At 58.1% G+C, this 18959-nt stretch overlaps 1 protein-coding gene across 3 annotated transcripts in view; it reads left to right on the top strand.

Moving 5' to 3' along the window:
* The window catches only part of HLCS (holocarboxylase synthetase), a 173068-nt gene that overhangs the window by 10399 nt on the left and 143710 nt on the right, over window positions 1-18959 (top strand). The window contains exons 1-2 of one of the 3 annotated variants that reach the window (XM_055129226.1): window positions 127-404; window positions 16514-16654. In XM_055129226.1, the coding sequence (XP_054985201.1) occupies window positions 16550-16654 (105 nt within the window). In that variant the 5' untranslated portion in view covers window positions 127-404; window positions 16514-16549. Of the gene's footprint in view, window positions 1-126; window positions 405-10027; window positions 10295-16513; window positions 16655-18959 lie in introns of those variants that run through there. The other 2 variants (XM_055129224.1, XM_055129225.1) reach the window with 2 other exon arrangements.

The following is an 18959-nucleotide window of genomic DNA, read 5'->3' as shown; positions in this document are numbered from 1 at the left end:
TGGGCTTGTCAGAGACCTCAGCGGTTCCGGGGGGTCTTGAGTTGGGATCCCGAGTTCTGTAGCTCCCTCCCTAAACACATCCACATAGGGCGGGCGTGAAGCTTGCCTCTCCCGGTATTGGGGTCCCAGGTCCTCCAAACAGACTGCGCAGGGGCCGAGCCCCGCTTTGCGGAGTGGGGAGCCGTGGCAGCGGCGAAGGGTCCCCGGGATCGTGCCACGGACTGAGCCCCGCTCCCCGCCCAGCCAGAGCACCCCCGTTTGCTGGCTTTGCCCCCCGCCTTCTTCCGCAAAATCTAGCACCTTCCCCAGGCGCGGGGATTGCCCAGCCCCGCCCCGCCCCTCCCCGGCTTTGCCCAGTCTGGGGCAGCGGGCACCGCGGGCGCCGGCGCGCAGTTGCCAGGGCGGTGAGTGCACGCGGCGCGGCGTGGAGATGGGGGTGGGGGGCTCCCATCCCAGGGGGCGGGGAGGGGACATTGCACCCTGCAGGTAAGGCTCAGGGACAGGCGGGCAGGGAGGGCCGCCGAGTGGAGGAGGGTCCTGAGCAAGGAGGGGGCAGCCCGTCACCCGCGCCCCTAACCGTGCGTCTTAGAGGAGAGCTGGGTCAGGATCTGAGCTGGTGCCCGGCAGCGGGGCCCCGCTGGGGGGTATCCCGAGCGTGCCCCCAGGCTCCCCGCGGCCCCCTACTGGGCTCTGGGTGAACGGGGAGTCGCGTCCACCTCCACCCCCACCCCACCGGGGTGTAGTGTCCGCGCGCAGGTGCATGGGCGCGCCCTCCCCCTCCAGGGCGAGGACAGGCAGGTGTCCGCCGCCGCTCACGAGCCGCCTCGCCAGGTCAAGGTCGCCAGCGCCCGGGGGCGTGGGGAGGAGCGCGCGCGTCGGGCCGAGGGCACAGGGCGCAGGTGGGTGCGCTCCGGAGCGGCCAGGTCCTCGCTCGGGCTGGTGTTCCTGCGGCGACCTGTTGTTTCCCCCTCGCCCCCCCTCTCCCCGGGGCCGTTATTTATAGCCGGGATCGGTCCATCGCGCTGGGCGGGCTCTGCGGGCGCGGCCGCTTCCCCGGACCCCAGAGAGCGGGATGCGACGAGCTTTGTTTGCATCGGCGGGCGGGAGCGCGGGGTCCGTGCCGGGGGCTCCCCAACCCGTGCGCCTTCCCGCCGCCTTTCCGGGTCTCCCCTCTCTGAGGCTGAGCCCCCCGCAGGGGGATTCAGGAGTGAGCTGTGCGCCCACGCGTTTTAGATGTACAATTTTAATTTTGGGGGGGTCACCCCCGCGGTGCTGACGCATTGTAGGAGCATGGCTCGGCCCGCCAACTCGGGGGGGCGTGGATGAGGTGGCCCTGCTGCCCTATCCCTTTCCAGAGCCTGGGCGGTCATTAGCGCCTCTACTGGCCACGATCGTTCAGTGACCACCTGGACGCTGAGCTGGAGAGACAAGGACCGGGTTAAGTCATATGCCCTTGTATTGTACGCGACCCCCTCGGGTTCCATCAGTGACAGCAAACCGAGCACACACACACACACACACACACACACACACGCGCACACACAAACGCACACGCACACACACACTCGAGCGTGTGCGTGCGGTGGCCCAGGTAATCCCTTAGGTACTGTTCAGGCCCAGGTAAACCGAACCCCCTTGCATTTGACGGCAGCTGGAGGCCCCTGGTGTCATACACTTGCAAGACAAGTCCCAACAACAACAAACAAAAACCAACCCAGGGCCTGGAGTGATAGCACAGCGGGTAGGGCATTTGCCTTGCACGTGGCCGACCCGGATTCGATTCCCAGCATCCCATATGGTCCCCCAGCACGGCCAGGAGTAATTCCTGAGTGTAGAGCCAGGAGTGACCCCTGTGTATCGCCGGGTGTGACCCAAAAAGCAAAATAATAATAATAATAATAATAATAATAATAATAATAATAATAATAATAACCCAATGAAACAAAACAAAACTCCAGAAAAGCCAGAAAGCAAAGTGCCAGGCTGGGGAGAGTGTAATGCAGTGGTGCATCTGTTCCCTAGTGTGTGTGTGTGTGTGTGTGTGTGTGTGTGTGTGTGTTTGGGTCGCACACAGCAGTGCTCAGGGCAGGGTTCAGGGGACCGTATGTGGTGCCAGAGGGGGGAGGCAAACCCCTTCTCTGCTCCACTGTGGCCACAGCTGGCCTAGTCTCGCCCCCACGCCCCCTTTCCTGGCCCACGGCACTTCAGCAGTCAACATTTACAATGTTTGCCCTTATTGTAATATTTACAGTCACAAAAGGGCCACCTCTTCCCGGTGGCCTCCATGGGTGGCTTATCTGGGGCAGGGAGGAGAGAGAGACAGTCACTCTCTCCTGATCCGTCTCTGCCATCCTGAGGCCCTCTGGGAAGCCTGAGTCTGCGCTGAGCCCCTGATCACCGGGCCAGAGCCCCTCCCACCAGCCCCGCCAGGGGACCGTCAAGCTTGGTCTTCTCGGCACAGGGGTTGACCTCCACCACCCACTTTCTCTCGAGCCATGGACTCAGGTTGGGGAGAGGAAAGGGCTCAGGTCAGTCTGAGGCCTTCCCCAGGGTCATCGGGGTCTTGTCCTGCCTCACAGAAAGGACTTCCAGGAGTGGGTGAGCAGTGAAGTAAAACAGTTGTTATTTGGAGGGTCTTAGTCAGGGGACGGAGGAGAGAGGGAGAGAAGAAGGGCTTCTGCAAGGGCGGAGAGAACCCCACCCACCCAGCATTAGACAGGAGAGTCCGCGCCTCAAGAGGGGAGATGTGGGTGCTGGGTAAACCACAGGGGCACGAGCAGCACGTGGGCTCTGGCAGCATATGCGGCCTTCTTTTGCTCAAGGTGGCTTTTATAGTGTTTCTCCAATCCGCTCCCACATGGGGCTTTCTAGCTAGATAAGAGTCCGTGGTGAGGGTTGCTGCCAAGGAGGTAAAGTTAGGAGTGGTCTTCTTTGAAACTCCTTTTCTTTCTTTTTTTTTTTTGCTTTTTGGGTCACACCTGGCGATGCACAGGGGTTATTCCTGGCTCTGCACTCAGGAATTACCCCTGGCGGTAATCCCACAGGGGACCATATGGGATGCTGGGAATCGAACCTGGGTCGGCCGCATGCAAGGCAAACGCCCTACCCGCTGTGCTATCACTCCAGCCCCATGAAACTCCTTTTCTTGACCTCTGTTCCTGCTGGATCTTCTCTGGGGGAGGATCCGGCCTGCGCGGGCCTGGGTTAGCTGAGGGTTAATCAGGCTAAAGGAAGGAACTGAGGGGTCCCAAGGATCCTCCTTCAGGTCCGTCCTGGAGAGAGGGGTCCAGGCTGCTCCGTGTGAGAAGGCCTTACCAAGTCTCGAGTCCTGTACCCACAAGCCTTAGGACCAGTGGCTTTATGGCTTCCCAGAAACTTCACTGTCATGATGTGGGGGGCCCTTCCCTAACCTGCTGTCTACATCAGGCTGATTTCCTTTTCAGCCGTGAGTGTCGGCCTGGGAGAAAGCGCGGGGCAGGGTACCGAGGAGGGGGCTTGTGTCAGGATGTCAGACTCCTCCTGCGGCTCACAGGGCAGAGCTGAGCTCTTGCTCTTCCAGCCCCAGGGACCTTTCACTTACTTTGTTTGGTTTTGGGGCCACGCCCACTGGCCACTGGGCTGAGGTTACTTCCTGCCTGTGTGTGTGTGGGGGGGGCGGGGGGGGCGTTACCCTGGGGCTCCTGCTTGCAGAGCCTTCCAGTTCCTTTCCAGTCCCTTGCTTTCCCGGTCGCCCCGTGATGGCCTCTCTGCCTGTCCTTTGGTCTTCTCGGGGCGCAGATGTGCCTGGCTGATCACCCGGCTCCGCTTACGTGGGGGCACGTCCCTCTTCCTCTAAATGCCCTGAATCGCGGAGGTGGGGCCCCTTACACTCCACGCCCCTATTCTGCTGGGAGCTGAAGCAGGGTCCTGGTGCGTGTAAGTGGTGCCGGGGACCCAACACATGAGGCCTCGCACTGCCAGGGCATCCCCAGGAACCCTGCCTGTCACCTCGCTTCTTACATGGCCACCAGCCTCGCTGGCTGAGGGCCTGTCCAGGGGCCCCCTTTCCCCTTCATTGGGCCAAGCATCATGGGACGGTGGAGAGGGCGCTTGCCGTGGGCGTGGCCAAGCCCGGCACCCCGGAGGGTTCCCTGAGCGCGGCCAGGCGCGATCCCTGAGCAGAGCCAGGAACCAGCCCTGCTGGGTGTGGCCTCAAAACGGGAAAGCAAAGAATTCGTGAATCAGAAGCTCCTGACTATCATATGTGTTTTTAGTGAGAGGGGCAATCCCAGCGCAGCCCTAAGCGAGGAAGGAAGGGAAGGAGATGCTGGGTTTGGAAAGGCCTCGGGGAGTCTTGCTGCTCGCCTGTTTCTTCCAGGTCTAACCCAGCCCCTCCTTCCCGCTCGGCTCCACCTAGCACGGGGGCAGCTCTCTGTGGCTACTCGGGTTCAACCCAGGAGGTATCGGGGCAGAGGGATGGAGAAGCAGGGGCGGGGGGAGTGGCCTTCTGCCTTCTCTCCTCTAGGGGGCGTGGCGGTGCTTGGTTCGGTGGGGAGTAAGGCAGGGAGCCTTGAGAGAACCGTGTCCACCTCTCTGCCCTGCCCACCTCCTCGGCCACCCAGGGGCCTCCCTGACGTGGGTCAGAGCTGATCAAGTCGGCCGTGAGCATCTCCCAGGCCCGGATGCACGCGGCCCGCCAGAGCCATGAGGCAGCCGACCAGCCCACTTGCTTTGCACCGGATGGGGGATGATGCTCAACATCAAGTGCTCAGGGAACCGTTACCTCTGGCTGGAGCGCGGAACTGCTCTTTGCAGGAGAGCCAGTCCTCACTCCAGCACCAAGCCGTCCAGGTCTGTCGCCTTCCCTTGCAGAAAAAAAGTTTCAGGAGCCGAAATAGCGAAGCAAGAGAGTTGCCATTGAAAGACATGGACTCAGATGTTAGGGGAGAGGAAGAGAAGAATCCGGGTTCAAGAAAGAACAAGGGTGTGAGAGAGGAAGCCTGGAGCGCCTTTGGGAGGTTATACACGATTCCCCCAGATGGTCTTGTCAGGAATTCTCCGTGTACGTAAGACTCCATCTGGGCTTTGTCACAGGGCGCACCTGGCACTACTGAGGGCCCTTTCACGGTCTTATCTTCTCAGGGCTGGAGCGATGGTACAGCAGGCGGGGTGCTTGCCTAGCATGTGGCTGACCCGGGTTCGATCCCCTGCACCTCCTATGGTCCCCCGAGCCTGCTAAGAGAGATCCTTGAGCACAGAGTGAGGAGGAAGCCCTGAGCACTGCCAGATGTGGTCCCCAAACCAAAACCAAAAACAAACAACCCATCATCTCATCTTTTATTACCTATGTCCACTTAATGTCGGTGGGCCCCATGGGTTTATGTGAAGCGGGGAGGAGAGAGACGGTCACTTTCTCCCCATCCGCCTCTGCCAGCCGGGACCCAGGGCTACTGGGTTCTGGTCTGGCCTCGCAGAAAAAAATTTCAGAAGTAGATGAGCAGTGCAGTGAAACAGATTTTATTTGGAGAGTTTTGAAGGGAAGGAGGAAGAGAGTGGGAGGGAGTGGAGAGTCACGCGCTCAAGAGAGAACCTGGGCTTCTCCAAGGGCGGAGAGACCCCTACACACACCCCAGTATCACACAGGAGAGAAGGAAAGTCCAAGAGGGGAGATGCGGGCGACACATGAGCTCGGGTTCCACATGTGCTATGTGGGCGGGAGTCGCACAGGGCAGGACACGAGCCCCCCCCTTTGTCCAGGGAGGCTTTTATAGGGTGTCTTCTCAGAATTGCTCAAGTTAACCCGATTAAGGGGAAGGCCTGAGGGTATTTGACTAATTTCCTCCATGGGGAGGGGTTCGATCGCCTCAGGGTCTGCTGCTGAAGGTCTTATCTCCAGTCAAGTTCGACCTCAGGACTTTTACTTCCCAGGAATTTCATTGTAGATTCTGGTGGCCTTCTTCCCTTGAAGTTTCTTGCCGTGGGGCTCTCCCTGTCTCTGGCTAGCCTGCGTCACTCAGGCACACCACGCCTGTCGAACCCTGGTCACGTCTGGGTCTTTTTATTTTAATTATTTTAATTTTTTCTTTTTTTTTGCTTTTTGGGTCACACCTGGCAATGCACAGGAGTCATTCCTGGCTCATGCACTCAGGAATTATCCCTTGTGGTGCTCAAGGGACCATATGGGATGCTGGGATTCTAACCTGGGTCAGCTGCGTGCAAGGCAAATGCCCTACCCACTGTGCTATCACTCCAGCCCCAACGTCTAGGTCTTTTTAAAGACAGCAGCACAACTTTTGTTCCAAAATGACCCAAAGCAGGCAACCACCTCCAGAGCCTTCTGAGGGGCCCACTCTCCTGAGTGCAGCCTTGGATTTCAGTCTGGCTGGTGCCTCCATTTCCCAATTTCCAGAAGGTTCCCGTCTCACGTGGGTGGGGTCTGCAGGCCTTTGCATAGTTCTCTGTGAGGCTCTGAAGGAACCTGGCCCGCTGGGGATGCCTGTGGCCTGCAGGAAGCTGTCCTTGTAACCTCCCCGGCCCTGCCTCTCAGGAGGAGTCCCCCAGTGTGGGTGACGCAGCTGCCCTGGGTGGGGTGCGGGAGCGACTGCTCGGCGGGGGGCCGGGGTAGGTATCTAGGAGAGAACTGAGTTTTCTGGGTGTTGGGCCACAGAACTCTGGGCCCCTCTGACCTGAAGTGTTTATTCAGTTGAAAAACAATTTTTTTTAAATTATTAACCTTTGAGTATTTTTGGGCCACACCTGATCGTGCCCAGGGCTTACTCATAGCTACCCATAGCTCTGTGCTCAGGGATCACTCTGTGTGGGGGTTCGGGGGTCACAGGAGGTGCTGGGGATCACACCTGCGTCAGCCTGGTGCAGAGCAATTGTCCTACCACCCCAGCCCCCACCTTTCCATGCTCACTCCTGGTGCACTGCCCTGTGCTAAGCGAGAGGCACTCACTATTTTTGGCCAGGGGAAGAGTTGGGTCCACATCTGGTGGTTGTTCGGGGGACCACACGTGGTACTGGGGGCTGAACCCGGGGGGATGCAAGGAAGATACCTTTAACACCCTTGCAGGGGCAGGAAGAATAGCACAGCGGGGAGGGCGTTTGCCTTGCACGCAGCCGACCTGGGTTTGATTCCCACATGGTCCCCGGAGCACTGGCAGGAGTTATTCCTGAGTGCAGAGCCAGGAGTTAACCCCTATGCATCGCTGGGTGTGACCCAAAAAGCAAAAAACAAACAAACAAAAAAAACCCACACCCACGCAGTCTCTCTGCTGACCCCTCACTCAATTTGGTCGGTGACACACTTTTTGGTTATAGAACCATGTGGGAAGCCAGTTCTGTCCACAGGGAGTCCTTCGGGTTGCTGGGGCCCTGCTGGCTTCTGTGCTCCAGAGATGCTTGTTTAGAGCAGCTGCTCCTTCGGGCTTTCTTTTTCTCTCGTAAAATCAAGGGTTGCCAGGTAACGTGGAGATAAATTGCTGTCAGAAGTTGGGAAGTTCTGATAATATAGAATATTATTTCACTGTTTTCTTTTTTTTTTTTTTGCTTTTTGGGTCACACTCGGTGATGCACAGGGGTTACTCCTGGCTCTGCGCTCAGGAATTACTCCTGGCGGTGCTCAGGGGACCATATGGGATGCTGGGAATCGAACCCAGGTAGTCCTCGTGCAAGGCAAGCGCCCTCCCCGCTGTGCTATTGCTCCAGCCCATTTTCTTTCTTTATGTGGTGATGGTGTGTGTGTGGGCGGGGGGGGGGGGGGGAACACACCCAGCATGGTTGGGGCTTTCTCCTGGCAGTACTCTAGGACAGGTAGGTTACTGGAGATTGAACCGGGTCGGTTTCGTGCAAAGCAAGTGCCCTACCCGCTATACTATCTCTCTAGTCCCTTGTTTTCCTTCTTCTTATACTGTTTTTGGGTCACACCTGGGGGTGCTCAGGAGTCGCTCCTGGCAGTGCTCTGGGGCCCAGGAGCTGCTTGGCAGCCAATCCCCGCTTCCTGCAAGCAAAGCTCTGGGCCTGCTGCCGTTAGTGAGCAGGTCTGCACGTGGCCAGGGTTTTTCTAAAACGTCTGCTTGGATTAAGGGAGATTAGGAGTGATGTGCCTGGGTGGACATGCAGTGTCCACTTACAGCCAGGGCCAGGCTGGGCAGTCCGGGGCAGTGCCAGACTGCTCGGTGCACAGCCTGCTCTTTCTATTACTGCTTTTGAAAATGAGGCACTGGGGGCTGGAGCCATAGCACAGCGGGGAGGGCGTTTGCCTTGCACACAGCTGACCCAGGTTCGATTCCCAGCATCCCATATGGTGCCCTGAGCATCGCCAGGAGTAATTCCTGAGTGCAGAGCCAGGAGTAACCCCTGTGCATTGCCGGGTGTGACCCAAAAAACAAACAAAAAAAGCTCTGCGCTGCCTCTCTAGGCCTGCTGCGTGTGGCCCGGGGGCGCCCATGACAGGAAACAAGAAGCCAGAAACTGTAGTAATGGACGCAAGCGAGTGTGTGCATAAATGCAAAACCCGGGTTAAGTTCAAAGGGTTTATCTTAAAATCTGCTCTGCACCAAGGCTCAAGGAAACCGGTTCACCTTCTATTTTTCTTGCTGGCAGAGGCACACATGGTGATGCTTGGGGTGACTCCTGGCTCTGCACCCAGGGTCATCACCCCTGGCAGACTCTGGGCCGGGGGGGGGGGGGGGCATATGGTTGCAGGGATCGAACCCACATCTGCCCTGGGCAAGGTCCCTCCCCACTGGACTTTTGCTCCAACTTCCGCCCTCACCGAAACCAGCCTGTAGGCCTAGTCCAGGCTGGGCAGGCCTGGACTCGGGAACGCGTGAGGACGCCCCTTTCCTCAGTTTCCCTCCCGTGCCTTCAGCACATCCCACAGTGCCCCAAGCTGTGGATCACACTTCCCACCCCTTCCCTGCAGCTTCTCCCTCATCCTGGCTCAGCCTGATGTCCGCGGGCTCCTCGGGTGGCTTATGTGAAGTGGGGAGAGAGTCACTTTCTCCCAACCCGCCTCTGCCACTCGGGACCCAGGGTTACTGAGCTTTTGTCTTACCCCACAGAAAAGAACTTCAGGAATACACGAGCAGTGGAGTACAACAGATTTTATTTGGAGGTCTTTGAAGGGGAAGGAGGGAGAGAAAGCGGTACAGTACCACGCCCGAGAGAGAGAGGGGGCTTTCCTAAGGTGGAGAGGCCCCTAAGCACATCCCAGCGTTAGATCAGAAGCGGGAAAGTCCATGTCTCAAGGGGGGAGACAGGCCACGTGGGTGCAGGCAGCACATGGGCTCAGCTAAGCGGGCCTCCCTTTGCCCAAGGTGGCTTTTTCTTCTTTTTTTTTGCTTTTTGGGTCACACCCGGTGATGCACAGGGGTTACTCCTGGCTCTGCACTCAGGAATTACTCCTGGCAGTGCTCAGGGGTACCATATGGGATGCTGGGAATCAAACCCGGGTCGGCCACGTGCAAGGCAAACGCCCTACCCGCTGTGCCATTGCTCCAGCCCCCCAAGGTGGCTTTTATAGGGTTTCTCCAACCTGCCCCCACCTGGGGCTTCTTACCTAGGAGAAAGTCCGTTGCTAGGGAGGTTGCCAAGGGGGGTGGGGTTGAGAGTGGTGATGGTCTTTGAAATTCCTTTCCTGGTCTTTTGTTCCTGCTGGAGCTTCTCCAGGAGGGGCGGGGGGTCCTGCCTTCTATGGGTCTGTTGCTGGACAGGTTAGTCCTGTTAGTTCTCTTCTGGCCACTTCGGGGCTACTGATTATTGCTTCCCAGGAAATTCAGTGCCGTTGCTTTGAGGGCGGGGGCCGTCCCTCTCTACCTGCCTGCCTGCACCAAGCTTCCCCATCCGCCTCCACCCCGCCGCGTCCCTTCTCCCGCTCCATCACCTGCGCCCCTCCCAGCTCCGGCAGGTACCTGCGCACCCCGGCGCGCGTCGCGGGCTCCCCGGGCCCCCCGCCCCCTCGCGGGCCTCTCGGGCCTGGCCGGGCCGGGCGCGCTCCCGCGGCGGCGCGGCCCCTTCCGGCCGGGCCGGGCGCGCGGACAGGGCCGGGGCGGGGCGCGGCGCGGGGCCGGGCGGGAGGCGCGGCGTGGGCCGTGCCCGCCCCGCCGGCCGTGCCATGCTCATCACGCTGTGCTACCTGTACCTGTGGGCGCGCTGGGGGCGCCGGCCCGCCGCGCTCGTGTGCGCCACGGTGCAGCGGCTGCGCGCCTCGCGCTGCTCCTTCACCTTCTGCCGCGCCGCCGCGCAGCCCCGGGACGCGCGCGTGTGTCTGAGCCGCGGCGGCCGCGTCTTCTGCGTCGGCGACGTCCAGGTGGGGGGCGCGCGCGCGCCGGGGCGCGGCGGGGGCGCGCGGGGCCGGGGCGCGCGCGGTGGGCGGTGCGGTGCGGGCTGGGCGGAGCTGGCCGAGACGCGCGGTGGGCGGAGCGGCGCGGGCTGGGCGGGGCCCCGGGGCACCAGTGGGCTCGGGTTGGCCGAGACGTGCGGTGGGCGGAGAGGCGCGGGCTGGGCGGGGCCCCGGGGCGCCGGGGGATGCGGGGTTGGCCGAGACGCGGGCTGGGCGGGACTCCGGCGGCGCCAGGGGGCGCGGAATTGGTCGAGCCGAGAGGTGGGCGGGGATTCTTGCCTGGAGGCGGGGCCTGGAAGCCGGAAGCGCCCCGGGAGCCCTTGGCTCCTCCCCCGCCCTCCACCGGCGCAGGTTCCCGGATAAGGTCCCCTCCACTTTCCATACCAGTTGCGGAACTTCTTGTGCGCAGGGACCCCGGAGATGCAGAGCATGGCGTGTGGATGCTTGGCTCCTGGCTTTTGCAGGCACGGTGGATCTGTGCTTCTTGGGCCTGCTCTTGGCCACTGATCCCCGAGGGCAGTGCCCACCTAGAGCCCCTCTCGGGACGTGGGCTCCTGTGACCATCCCTTTGGGGTGCAGTAGAGGAACAGCGAAGCCTCCACTTGCTGTCCTTTATTTTGCAGGCTCTGGCCCTCATGCCTGTCCGTGGTTATCCACCCAGGGCACCCTAATGGCTCACATGTTGGCTTTGCATCTTTATCTCTGTCTCTGTTTTTGATTACTTCCGCTGGCACACAGCCTTTGGTTGTTTTTCGGCCCAAGGCTCCCAGTTCCGCAGCTTCTAACCACAGTGTGACTGAAGCTGCATTGGATCTGCAACCTCCCCGCCCCTGACCCCACCCCACCCCACCTCTGGGTGGTTCTCAGGGCCCCTTCCTGGCTCTGTGCTCAAGGGTTCCCAAAGCAGAGAGAGGCTGACAGCCCAGCCTCTGTCTTTGTCTCCCTCAGAGCACTTTTGCCTGTTCTCTTGTACTCACTCTTCCACCCGGAAATTGGACAAGCTTTTTTGCTTCAAAAGGCAAAAGCATTGTTTTTGGCGTGTGTAAACTCGCAATACCTCTGTGGGAATGAAAATCGTCTCTGGGGCTTGATTATTTTGCTGAGCCTGGGCTGAGGTTTGAGATTACTCTGTGCAGCCAGCAAATCAGAGTCCCCTTCCTGATGGCTAGGGTGTTGTAATGACTGAATGTAATTGTTTCCCCCGGGACTGCATAGCACCAAGGGGCAGGGCGTTACAGTGGCCTCCCTGGTCCAGGACTTAATTCTCAGGAAGAACTCTGATTGGCAGAGATAACAGGAAGAACAAAAATCTCAGGACAGACTTTCCTAATGCTGTAGCTTCCAAACTGGCTTCATCCCCTTGATAACCCTATGCATATGTCTAATATTTTTTGACACTCCTGGCTCTGTGCCCAGGGTTCATCCCAGGGAGTCTCGGAGACCCTGTAGGTGCTGGGGAAGGAATCCCGGCTGGCTGCCTGCAAGGCAAGCGCCCTGTCCTTGTCCTGTGTCTTTCCTTGCCCTAATATGCTTTCTGATTTCTGGACCATAGCCTTTGGTGTTTGGGGACTGCTGGAGGCGGGAATGGTGCTCTCTGTGGTGCTCGGAGGCGCTTTGGTGCCGGGGGTTGAACTGGGCGCAGCCACATGCAAGGCAGGAGCTTTATCCTCTGTTCTTTCTTTCAAGTCCTCTTCAAATTTTTTTTTTTCCGGGGGGCACATCTGGCCATACTCAGGGCTTACTCCTGGCTCTGCACTCAGGGATTCTGTTGGCGGTGCTCAGGGGTTCATATGGGATGCCAGGGTCAAACCTGGGCCGGCTGCGTGCAGGCAAACACCCTACCTGCTGTAATATCGCTGAGACCCCTCGCTTTGAAATTTTTTTTGGAGTGTATCACACCCAGCGATGCTCAGGGGTTACTCTTGGCTCTGCACCCAGTAATCACTCCTGGAGGTGCTCAGGGGACCATATGGAGTGTGGGGGATTGAACTGGGGTCAGTTGCATGCAAGGAAAACACCCTCCCCGCTGTGCTAGGGCTCTGGCCCTTCTCTTTGCATTTCTTGAAAGACAGTTTGCTCCGGGCGAGGTCCTGACTTTACTGATCTGTTTCCCGGACCACCCTGGTGCGTCTAGTCTCTGCCTCTCTCTTCCCCTGGAGCTTTGTTTAGCCACCGTGGCCTTGCGGAGTCTTCCTGGGTTCTGGACAGGAAGGGTCGAACCCAGGGGCCTTATGTGTGGCACACATGTGCTCCAGCCCTTTGAGCTAGATGCTGTTACTTGTTTCTGTTTATTCAATTCCAGTTTCTTATTTATTTTGCTTTTGGGGGGCCACCCTTGGTGGTTCTCGGGGGCTCTTCCTGGCTCTGTGCTCAGGAGTCAACCTTGATGGTGCTCAGGGGACCAGATATGGTGTTGGGGCTTCGAATCTCAACCTGGTCTGGCTGTGTCTGGCAGTGTTCCAAGCAAGCACCATAACCTCTGTACTTTTGTTAGTATTCAAGTAGATTTTTCCCCAAGCTAATGGGCTCTTGAAAATTCTATGAAAGATTTGCATAAAAATTCAGACGCTTAAGAAATTAATTCTTTTTTTTTTGGTGCCACATCCAGCAGTGCTCAGGGCTCACGCCTGGCTCAGAGCTCAGGGATTGCTCCTAGCGGGCTCAGGGGACCGTATGGGGTGCCAGGGATTGAACCCAGGCTGACTGCATGAGAGGCAAGTGCCCTACCTGCTGTGCTATGCCCCCCGCCCCAGACGTTAAAGTGTATTATACAGCTCACATAGATGGGTCTGGGGTCATTGTGTACGTCGTTCTCTCTGGTCTGCATTACGATGTCTGGGGCACCTCTAGTGTCCGGTGACCTGGTCTCGTTCCCACATATTTCTCACTTCCAGTGTCCGTGTTCGGGTCTGATTCTGCCTCCTGGGAGGGGCCCTGTCACCTTGCTGCCCCCCGACTGCCCCCAGGCCTCTCTAGGATGTGGCCGGCTGTTCCTTGGGGCTCAGCTCTCCTTGGTCTCTGGCCACACTGTGGGAGATATCCCTGTGCCCAGTATTCGTTGTCACTGTCTGTGCATAAAACCTTACCTGTTCCTGTGGTATATCTTGGCATAGGTGAGGAGGGCAGAGAGGTGGGGGGAGGGAGGGAGGCATGAGCGAGAGCATTAGTGAGAGCTAGCCTTTTCTTCTTTTCCTTGTCCTCCTCCTCCTCCACCTTCTCCTCTTCCTCCTCCTCTCCTTCCTCCTCCTCCTCCTCCTCCTCCTCCACCTTCTCCTCCTCCTCCTCCTCCTCCTCATCTGCCACCTCCTCCACCTTCTCCTCTTCCTCCTCCTCCTCATCATCTGCCTCCTCCTCTTCCTCCTCTTCCTCCACCTCCGTCTTCTCCCCCTCCGTCTTCTCCCCCTCCTCCTCCTCCCCCTCCTCCTCCTCCCCCTCCTCCCCCTCCTCTTCCTCCCCATCCTCCTCTCCCTCCTCCTCCTCCTCCCCTCCTCCTCCTCCTCCTCCCCCTCTCCATCTTCTCCTCTTCCACCTTCTCCTCCTCCTCCTCCTCCTCATCATCATCATCTGCCTCCTCCTCCTCCTCCTCCTCTTCCTCCTCCTCTTTCTCCCCCCCTCCTCCTCCTCCTTCTCTTCCTCTTTGCCTGGCCTCCATCCTCCTCTGGGGACCGGAGCGGCTGCCAGCTGTACTATCACTCTGCCTCCAGGAGCTTCCTTCTTCTGTTTGCTGTTGCATTCTTTCCTTCTATGTGGGGGCTTCCTTTTATCTGCTGTTAAACCGCTGTTCCTTTCATCCCATTATCTGTTCTTGATCACATACCATTTTGGGCATGAGATTAAAAGGGCCAATTAGTTTAACCTTAGATTGCTTTATTCTGTGTTCATCCTGCCACTCCCCTTACCTTTTCCTGCCTCAGTGTCTCGTTGTCTTTGGGTTTCTGGGCCACACTTGGGGCTGCCCCTGGCAGTGTTTGGACCACTGGGTCAGCCACAGGCGAAGCAAACACCTTGAGCCCTGTTCTGTCTCCCCAGCTCCAGCTGCTGTTCTTTCAAGGTTTAGAATATCAGGGTGATTTAGCTGGGGGTAGACTTAGAGTCATTCTGCATGGACCAAAGTAGAACTTTCCAGAACTCGAGTTTGCTACTTGGGCCACCTCCCAATCTCATATATTTGAAATGGAATGTGTCTGTTTATGTGTCCGAGCTGATGATACCTGCCGTACCTGTGGAGGGAGGAGCCCCCCTGACACTCACACTTCTGATTGGCTGAGCCTGGACCCTGCCGGGGTTTGGTGGGTGTTAGTACGGGCCGTCCCACGCCCAGGGCATCACCAGAACAAAGCATGTTCGGGCTGGAGAGAGAGCTCAGTGGTTAGATGCTTGGCTTGCATGTGACTCACCCAAGTTCTGTTCCCCGCGCCTCATAGGGTTCCCTAGGCCCTGCCTGGAGTGAGCCCTGAGCACAGAGCCAGGAGTGAGCCTGAGCACAGAGCCAGGAGTGAGCCCTGAGCACCACCGGATGTGGTGAGAAAAGAAAGAAACTCCACCTTCCCCCCCCCCAAAAAAAAAAAACTGAAACAAAACAAAACAAAAAACCTAACAGAGCCGGTGGGGGTGGCCGGAGGGCCTGAGCCACTTGCCCTGTTTGTGTCGCGGGAGAGCTGGGTGCACACAGGGCCTGGCCCCCTCCCCAGCACTCCAGGGGCCCCTGGGGTAAACCAGGGTAGAGGGGACTTGAGTTTATTGTGTAAGTCAGAAGGAGACAAAAACCTCCCCTTTCAGACTGTGAAAATCAGTGTGACCTTTTTTTTTTTTTGAGTCACACCTGGGCGATGCTCACAGGTGACTCCTGGCTCTGCATCCAGGAATCACTCCTGGCGGTGCTCAGGGGACCATACGGGATGCTGGGAATCGAACCACGTGCAAGGCAAATGCCCTCCCCGCTGTGCTATCGCTCCAGCCCCTGTTGACCCTTTTTGACCCCAGGCTCTGCTCCTCACTCCCCTCTACCCCGCTGTGGCTACCCCGGCACCTGAGCTCTGTCCACTGCCTGTTTCCTGGGATGAAGCACTGGCCCCAGTTTTCCTTCCCTCACACCTAGGAGGGCTGCTGCCTCCGAGAGAAGGATCTCAAGTTCAGAATATTAATGTCTCGGGGCCGGAGCGATAGCACAGCGGGTAGGGCGTTTGCCTTGCACGCGGCCGACCCGGGTTCGATCCCCAGCATCCCATATGGTCCCCCAAGCACTGCCAGGAGCAGTTCCTGAGTGCAGAGCCAGGAGTAACCCCTGAGCATCGCTGGGTGTGACCCAAAAAGCAAAAAAAAAAAAAAAAAAAAAGAATATTTATGTCTCTGCTCCAGTGAGGGAGTTAGGAACGGTCATTATGTGCCTCTGAGCACTGTTGTGAGCACTAGTTTACTATGTTTTTATTCAGTGTCTTTGGGGTGGCCTCACCTGGCCGTGTTCAGGGCTTACTCTTGGCTCTGTGCTCAGGGGTCACTCCTGAGGCTTGGGGGGGCCTACGCGATTGGGGATGGAATTTACGGTCTGTGGAATGCAAGGCAGCACCCCACCTGCTATGCAGCCTCTCGGGCCCCTACATCTTATCCCTGTTTCTTCCTGCTCTTCTTCTTCCTTTTTACCTTTTCTTTTCCTCTTCTTCTTTTTTTTTTTTTCCATTTCGGGTCACACCCGGCGATGCACAGGGGTTACTCCTGGCTCTGCACTCAGGAATTACTCCTGGCAGTGCTCAGGGGACCCTATGGGATGCTGGGAATCGAACCCAGGTGCGGTGCAAGGCAAAAAGGCCCTCCCCGCTGTGCTATCACTCCAGCCCCCCTTTCTTCTTCTTTTTGCTCTCCTTCCTCTCCTCCTCCTCTCCGCCTTCTCGCCTTCTCCTCCTCCCCCTCCCCGTTTTTTTTAAGGCGGTGCTCAGGACTGACTCCTGGCTCTGTGCTCAGGGATCCCTCCTGGAGGGGTCCAGGGGACCCTGTGTGGTGCTGCAGGTGGGGCTGGGGTCCACCTGTGTGTACACCAGACCCCTCCCCGTGTTCTCTCTTTCTGGCCCTGGTTCGTTCATTTTCTTCCGGGTCACCGGAGAGAACCCCAGCGCCTCCCGGTCCCCCGGGCGTGGCGTGGGACGCTGCCCTGTGCCGTGACGTGTTTCCCCTCTTCCTTTCCTGCCGCAGTCCATCGATGACCTGAACAAATGGGCCCCGTGTCTGATGTCGCCGCTCGTGCTGGAGGCTGAGCACATCGCCTTCGTCACTGAGAGCGTCTGGGTGCAGGGGGGCGGCCGGCAGCGGCAGGCGGCGGCGTCTCCGGAGACCGTGAGTAGTCGGGCCCAGGCGTGCCCTGCCCAGGGCTGGGGGCTCCAGGGAGCTGTGTTTCACGAAGACGCGTCTGATACACTCGGGGCATCCTGGGACACACGAGTCAAGTGACTTTCCCCCGTTTTTTTGAACATACCATTCTGAGCCCCGTGCGGCTTGTTTGTATGTTTCTATTGGTTGCTTTGTCCATCCACCCTGTGCATGTTTTAGCGTCCTAGCGTCTGTCCACTGTCCACGCACCGCCCACCTACCCACCCACCCATACACCTGTCCATCAGTTCATCCGCCCTCCTCCCATCCACCTCTTCACTATTTGTCTTTCCATCTCTCCTCCATTCATTTATTCCACCCACCACCCACCTTTCCATCTTTCCATCCATCCGTTTGTCCACCCATCCAGCCGCCCATTCGTCTGTCCACATACCGGCCACCCACCCACCCAGCTGTCTATCCAGGTGTCCATCTGTCCATCCACCGACTCCCCATCCATGCATTTACTTATCTAACCAACTTTCAGCTGTTCGTTTGTCTGGTGTCCATCCATCCATCCATCCATCCATCCATCCATCCATCCATCCATCCACCCACCACCCTTGTACCCATCATCATCATCATCATCATCATCATCATCATCATCATCATCATCATCATCATCATCATCCCGTTGATTGTCGATTTGCTCGAGTGGTCTCAGTAACGTCTCCATTCATCCTAACCCTGAGATTTTAGCAGCCTCTCTTTCCTCGTCCTTCCCAATGATGCCGCATTGGAGGCTCTTTCAGGGTCAGGGAAATGAGACCCTTGTACCCATCCTTCCTTATATCCGTCCATCCATCCGTCCACCCATTTGTCCATCCATCCATCTCTCCATTTATGCACCCATCCGTCTATCCGTTTATCTATCCATCTGTCCATCCACCCATCCATCTCTCCACCCACCACCTACCCATCCTTCCACCTGCCCATCCCCCCAGCCATCCGCCCTCCCCCCACTTGTCCATCTGCCTATCTCTCTCCATCTGCTTGTCCATCCTCCCCACTCTCCCACCCCACTGCGCCCCTTTCCTTCCCTGTTGTGGTGGGCGTGACGACAGGGTCGCTTGCTCGTGGCACCCCAGAGACCACCCACTGGGCTGTGACTCCGGGATCCCCAGATGTCTCCTGCTGGGATCTTCCCGTTTCCCATCCCCAGACCTGAGCGGGTGGTGCTACGGTCGGGTCTGTCCTTTTCCTCGCCATAGGTGGTCCTCCAGCCCTGCCAGGAGTGGTCCCTGGGTGCAGCTGGGGGTGAATTCCCTGAGCATTCAGGGAGAGACTTCTAGAAAACAGCAAGAAACAGGAATTGGCGGTAGGGTCGGAGCTGGCAGAGGAACACGGGCTCTCCCCTGGCCCTCTTCTTGCCCCTTCCGGCCGATGTGGTCTTGGTCTCAGGGCATCTTGTGGTTTAAAACCATTTTTATTTACTTTTTATTGAATCAGTGTGAGAGCATTGCAGAGCTGTTGTTCATGGTTGGGTTTCAGTCGTACGATATTCCAGTGCCCGTGGCTTCACCAGCATAATTTCCCAGCACCAGTGTCCCCAGTTTCCTCTCACAGCCCCCCCTACCCCAGCCTGCCTCCATGGCACAGACCTCTCTTCCCTCTCTCTTTCTCTCCCTCTCTCTCTCCTTCTCTCTCTCCCCCCCCTCACACACACACTCTATCTCCTCTCTCCCTCTTTCTCGCTTTCTTCTCTCTCTCTCTCTCTCTCTCTCTCTCTCTCTCTCTTTCTCTCTCATTTTAGGCGTTATGGTTTGCAGTTACAGATGCTGGAAGGTCACATGTCTATCCCTTTACCTACTCAGGACATCCTGCTTTAAGGGGCTAGGCACACTGTGTGTGTTGGGCGTTCCATGCACCCGCACCATTAACTCTCCCAGCATCCTCCGAGGGGCTCTGAGCTCCTCCTAGCAGGCAGAAAAATCGCACTCAGAGAAGCTGAGTGAGTGCAAGTGAATGCACCACATTCAGTGCTGGCTGCAGGTGCCAGATTCAAGTGTGAGTTTCTCAATCCTGGGTCCTCTCCCCCCTGGGGCAGCCCTAGGAGAACAGGAAAGAAAGTTTTCCACCCTTCTTGCCCCCCTTCACGTTTGGGTAGAGGGCCTCAGAGTTTGCCCAGTGGTTAGAGCACTGCCTCCATGAAGCCCTCTTTTCTCCCTGCAGCACAGGGTCCCCTGAGCATCGCCTGGTGCGGCCCTGGGGATCCCCGAGCACTGACCTGCTGGTCTGGGTTATCCTGGGCGTCGTGTCTGCAGTTTCTTGC

The sequence above is a fragment of the Sorex araneus genome, chromosome 2 (assembly GCF_027595985.1).
Source record: "Sorex araneus isolate mSorAra2 chromosome 2, mSorAra2.pri, whole genome shotgun sequence".
NCBI classification, from domain to species: domain Eukaryota; kingdom Metazoa; phylum Chordata; class Mammalia; order Eulipotyphla; family Soricidae; genus Sorex; species Sorex araneus.
This window is presented reverse-complemented; position numbering and strand designations above follow the sequence as displayed.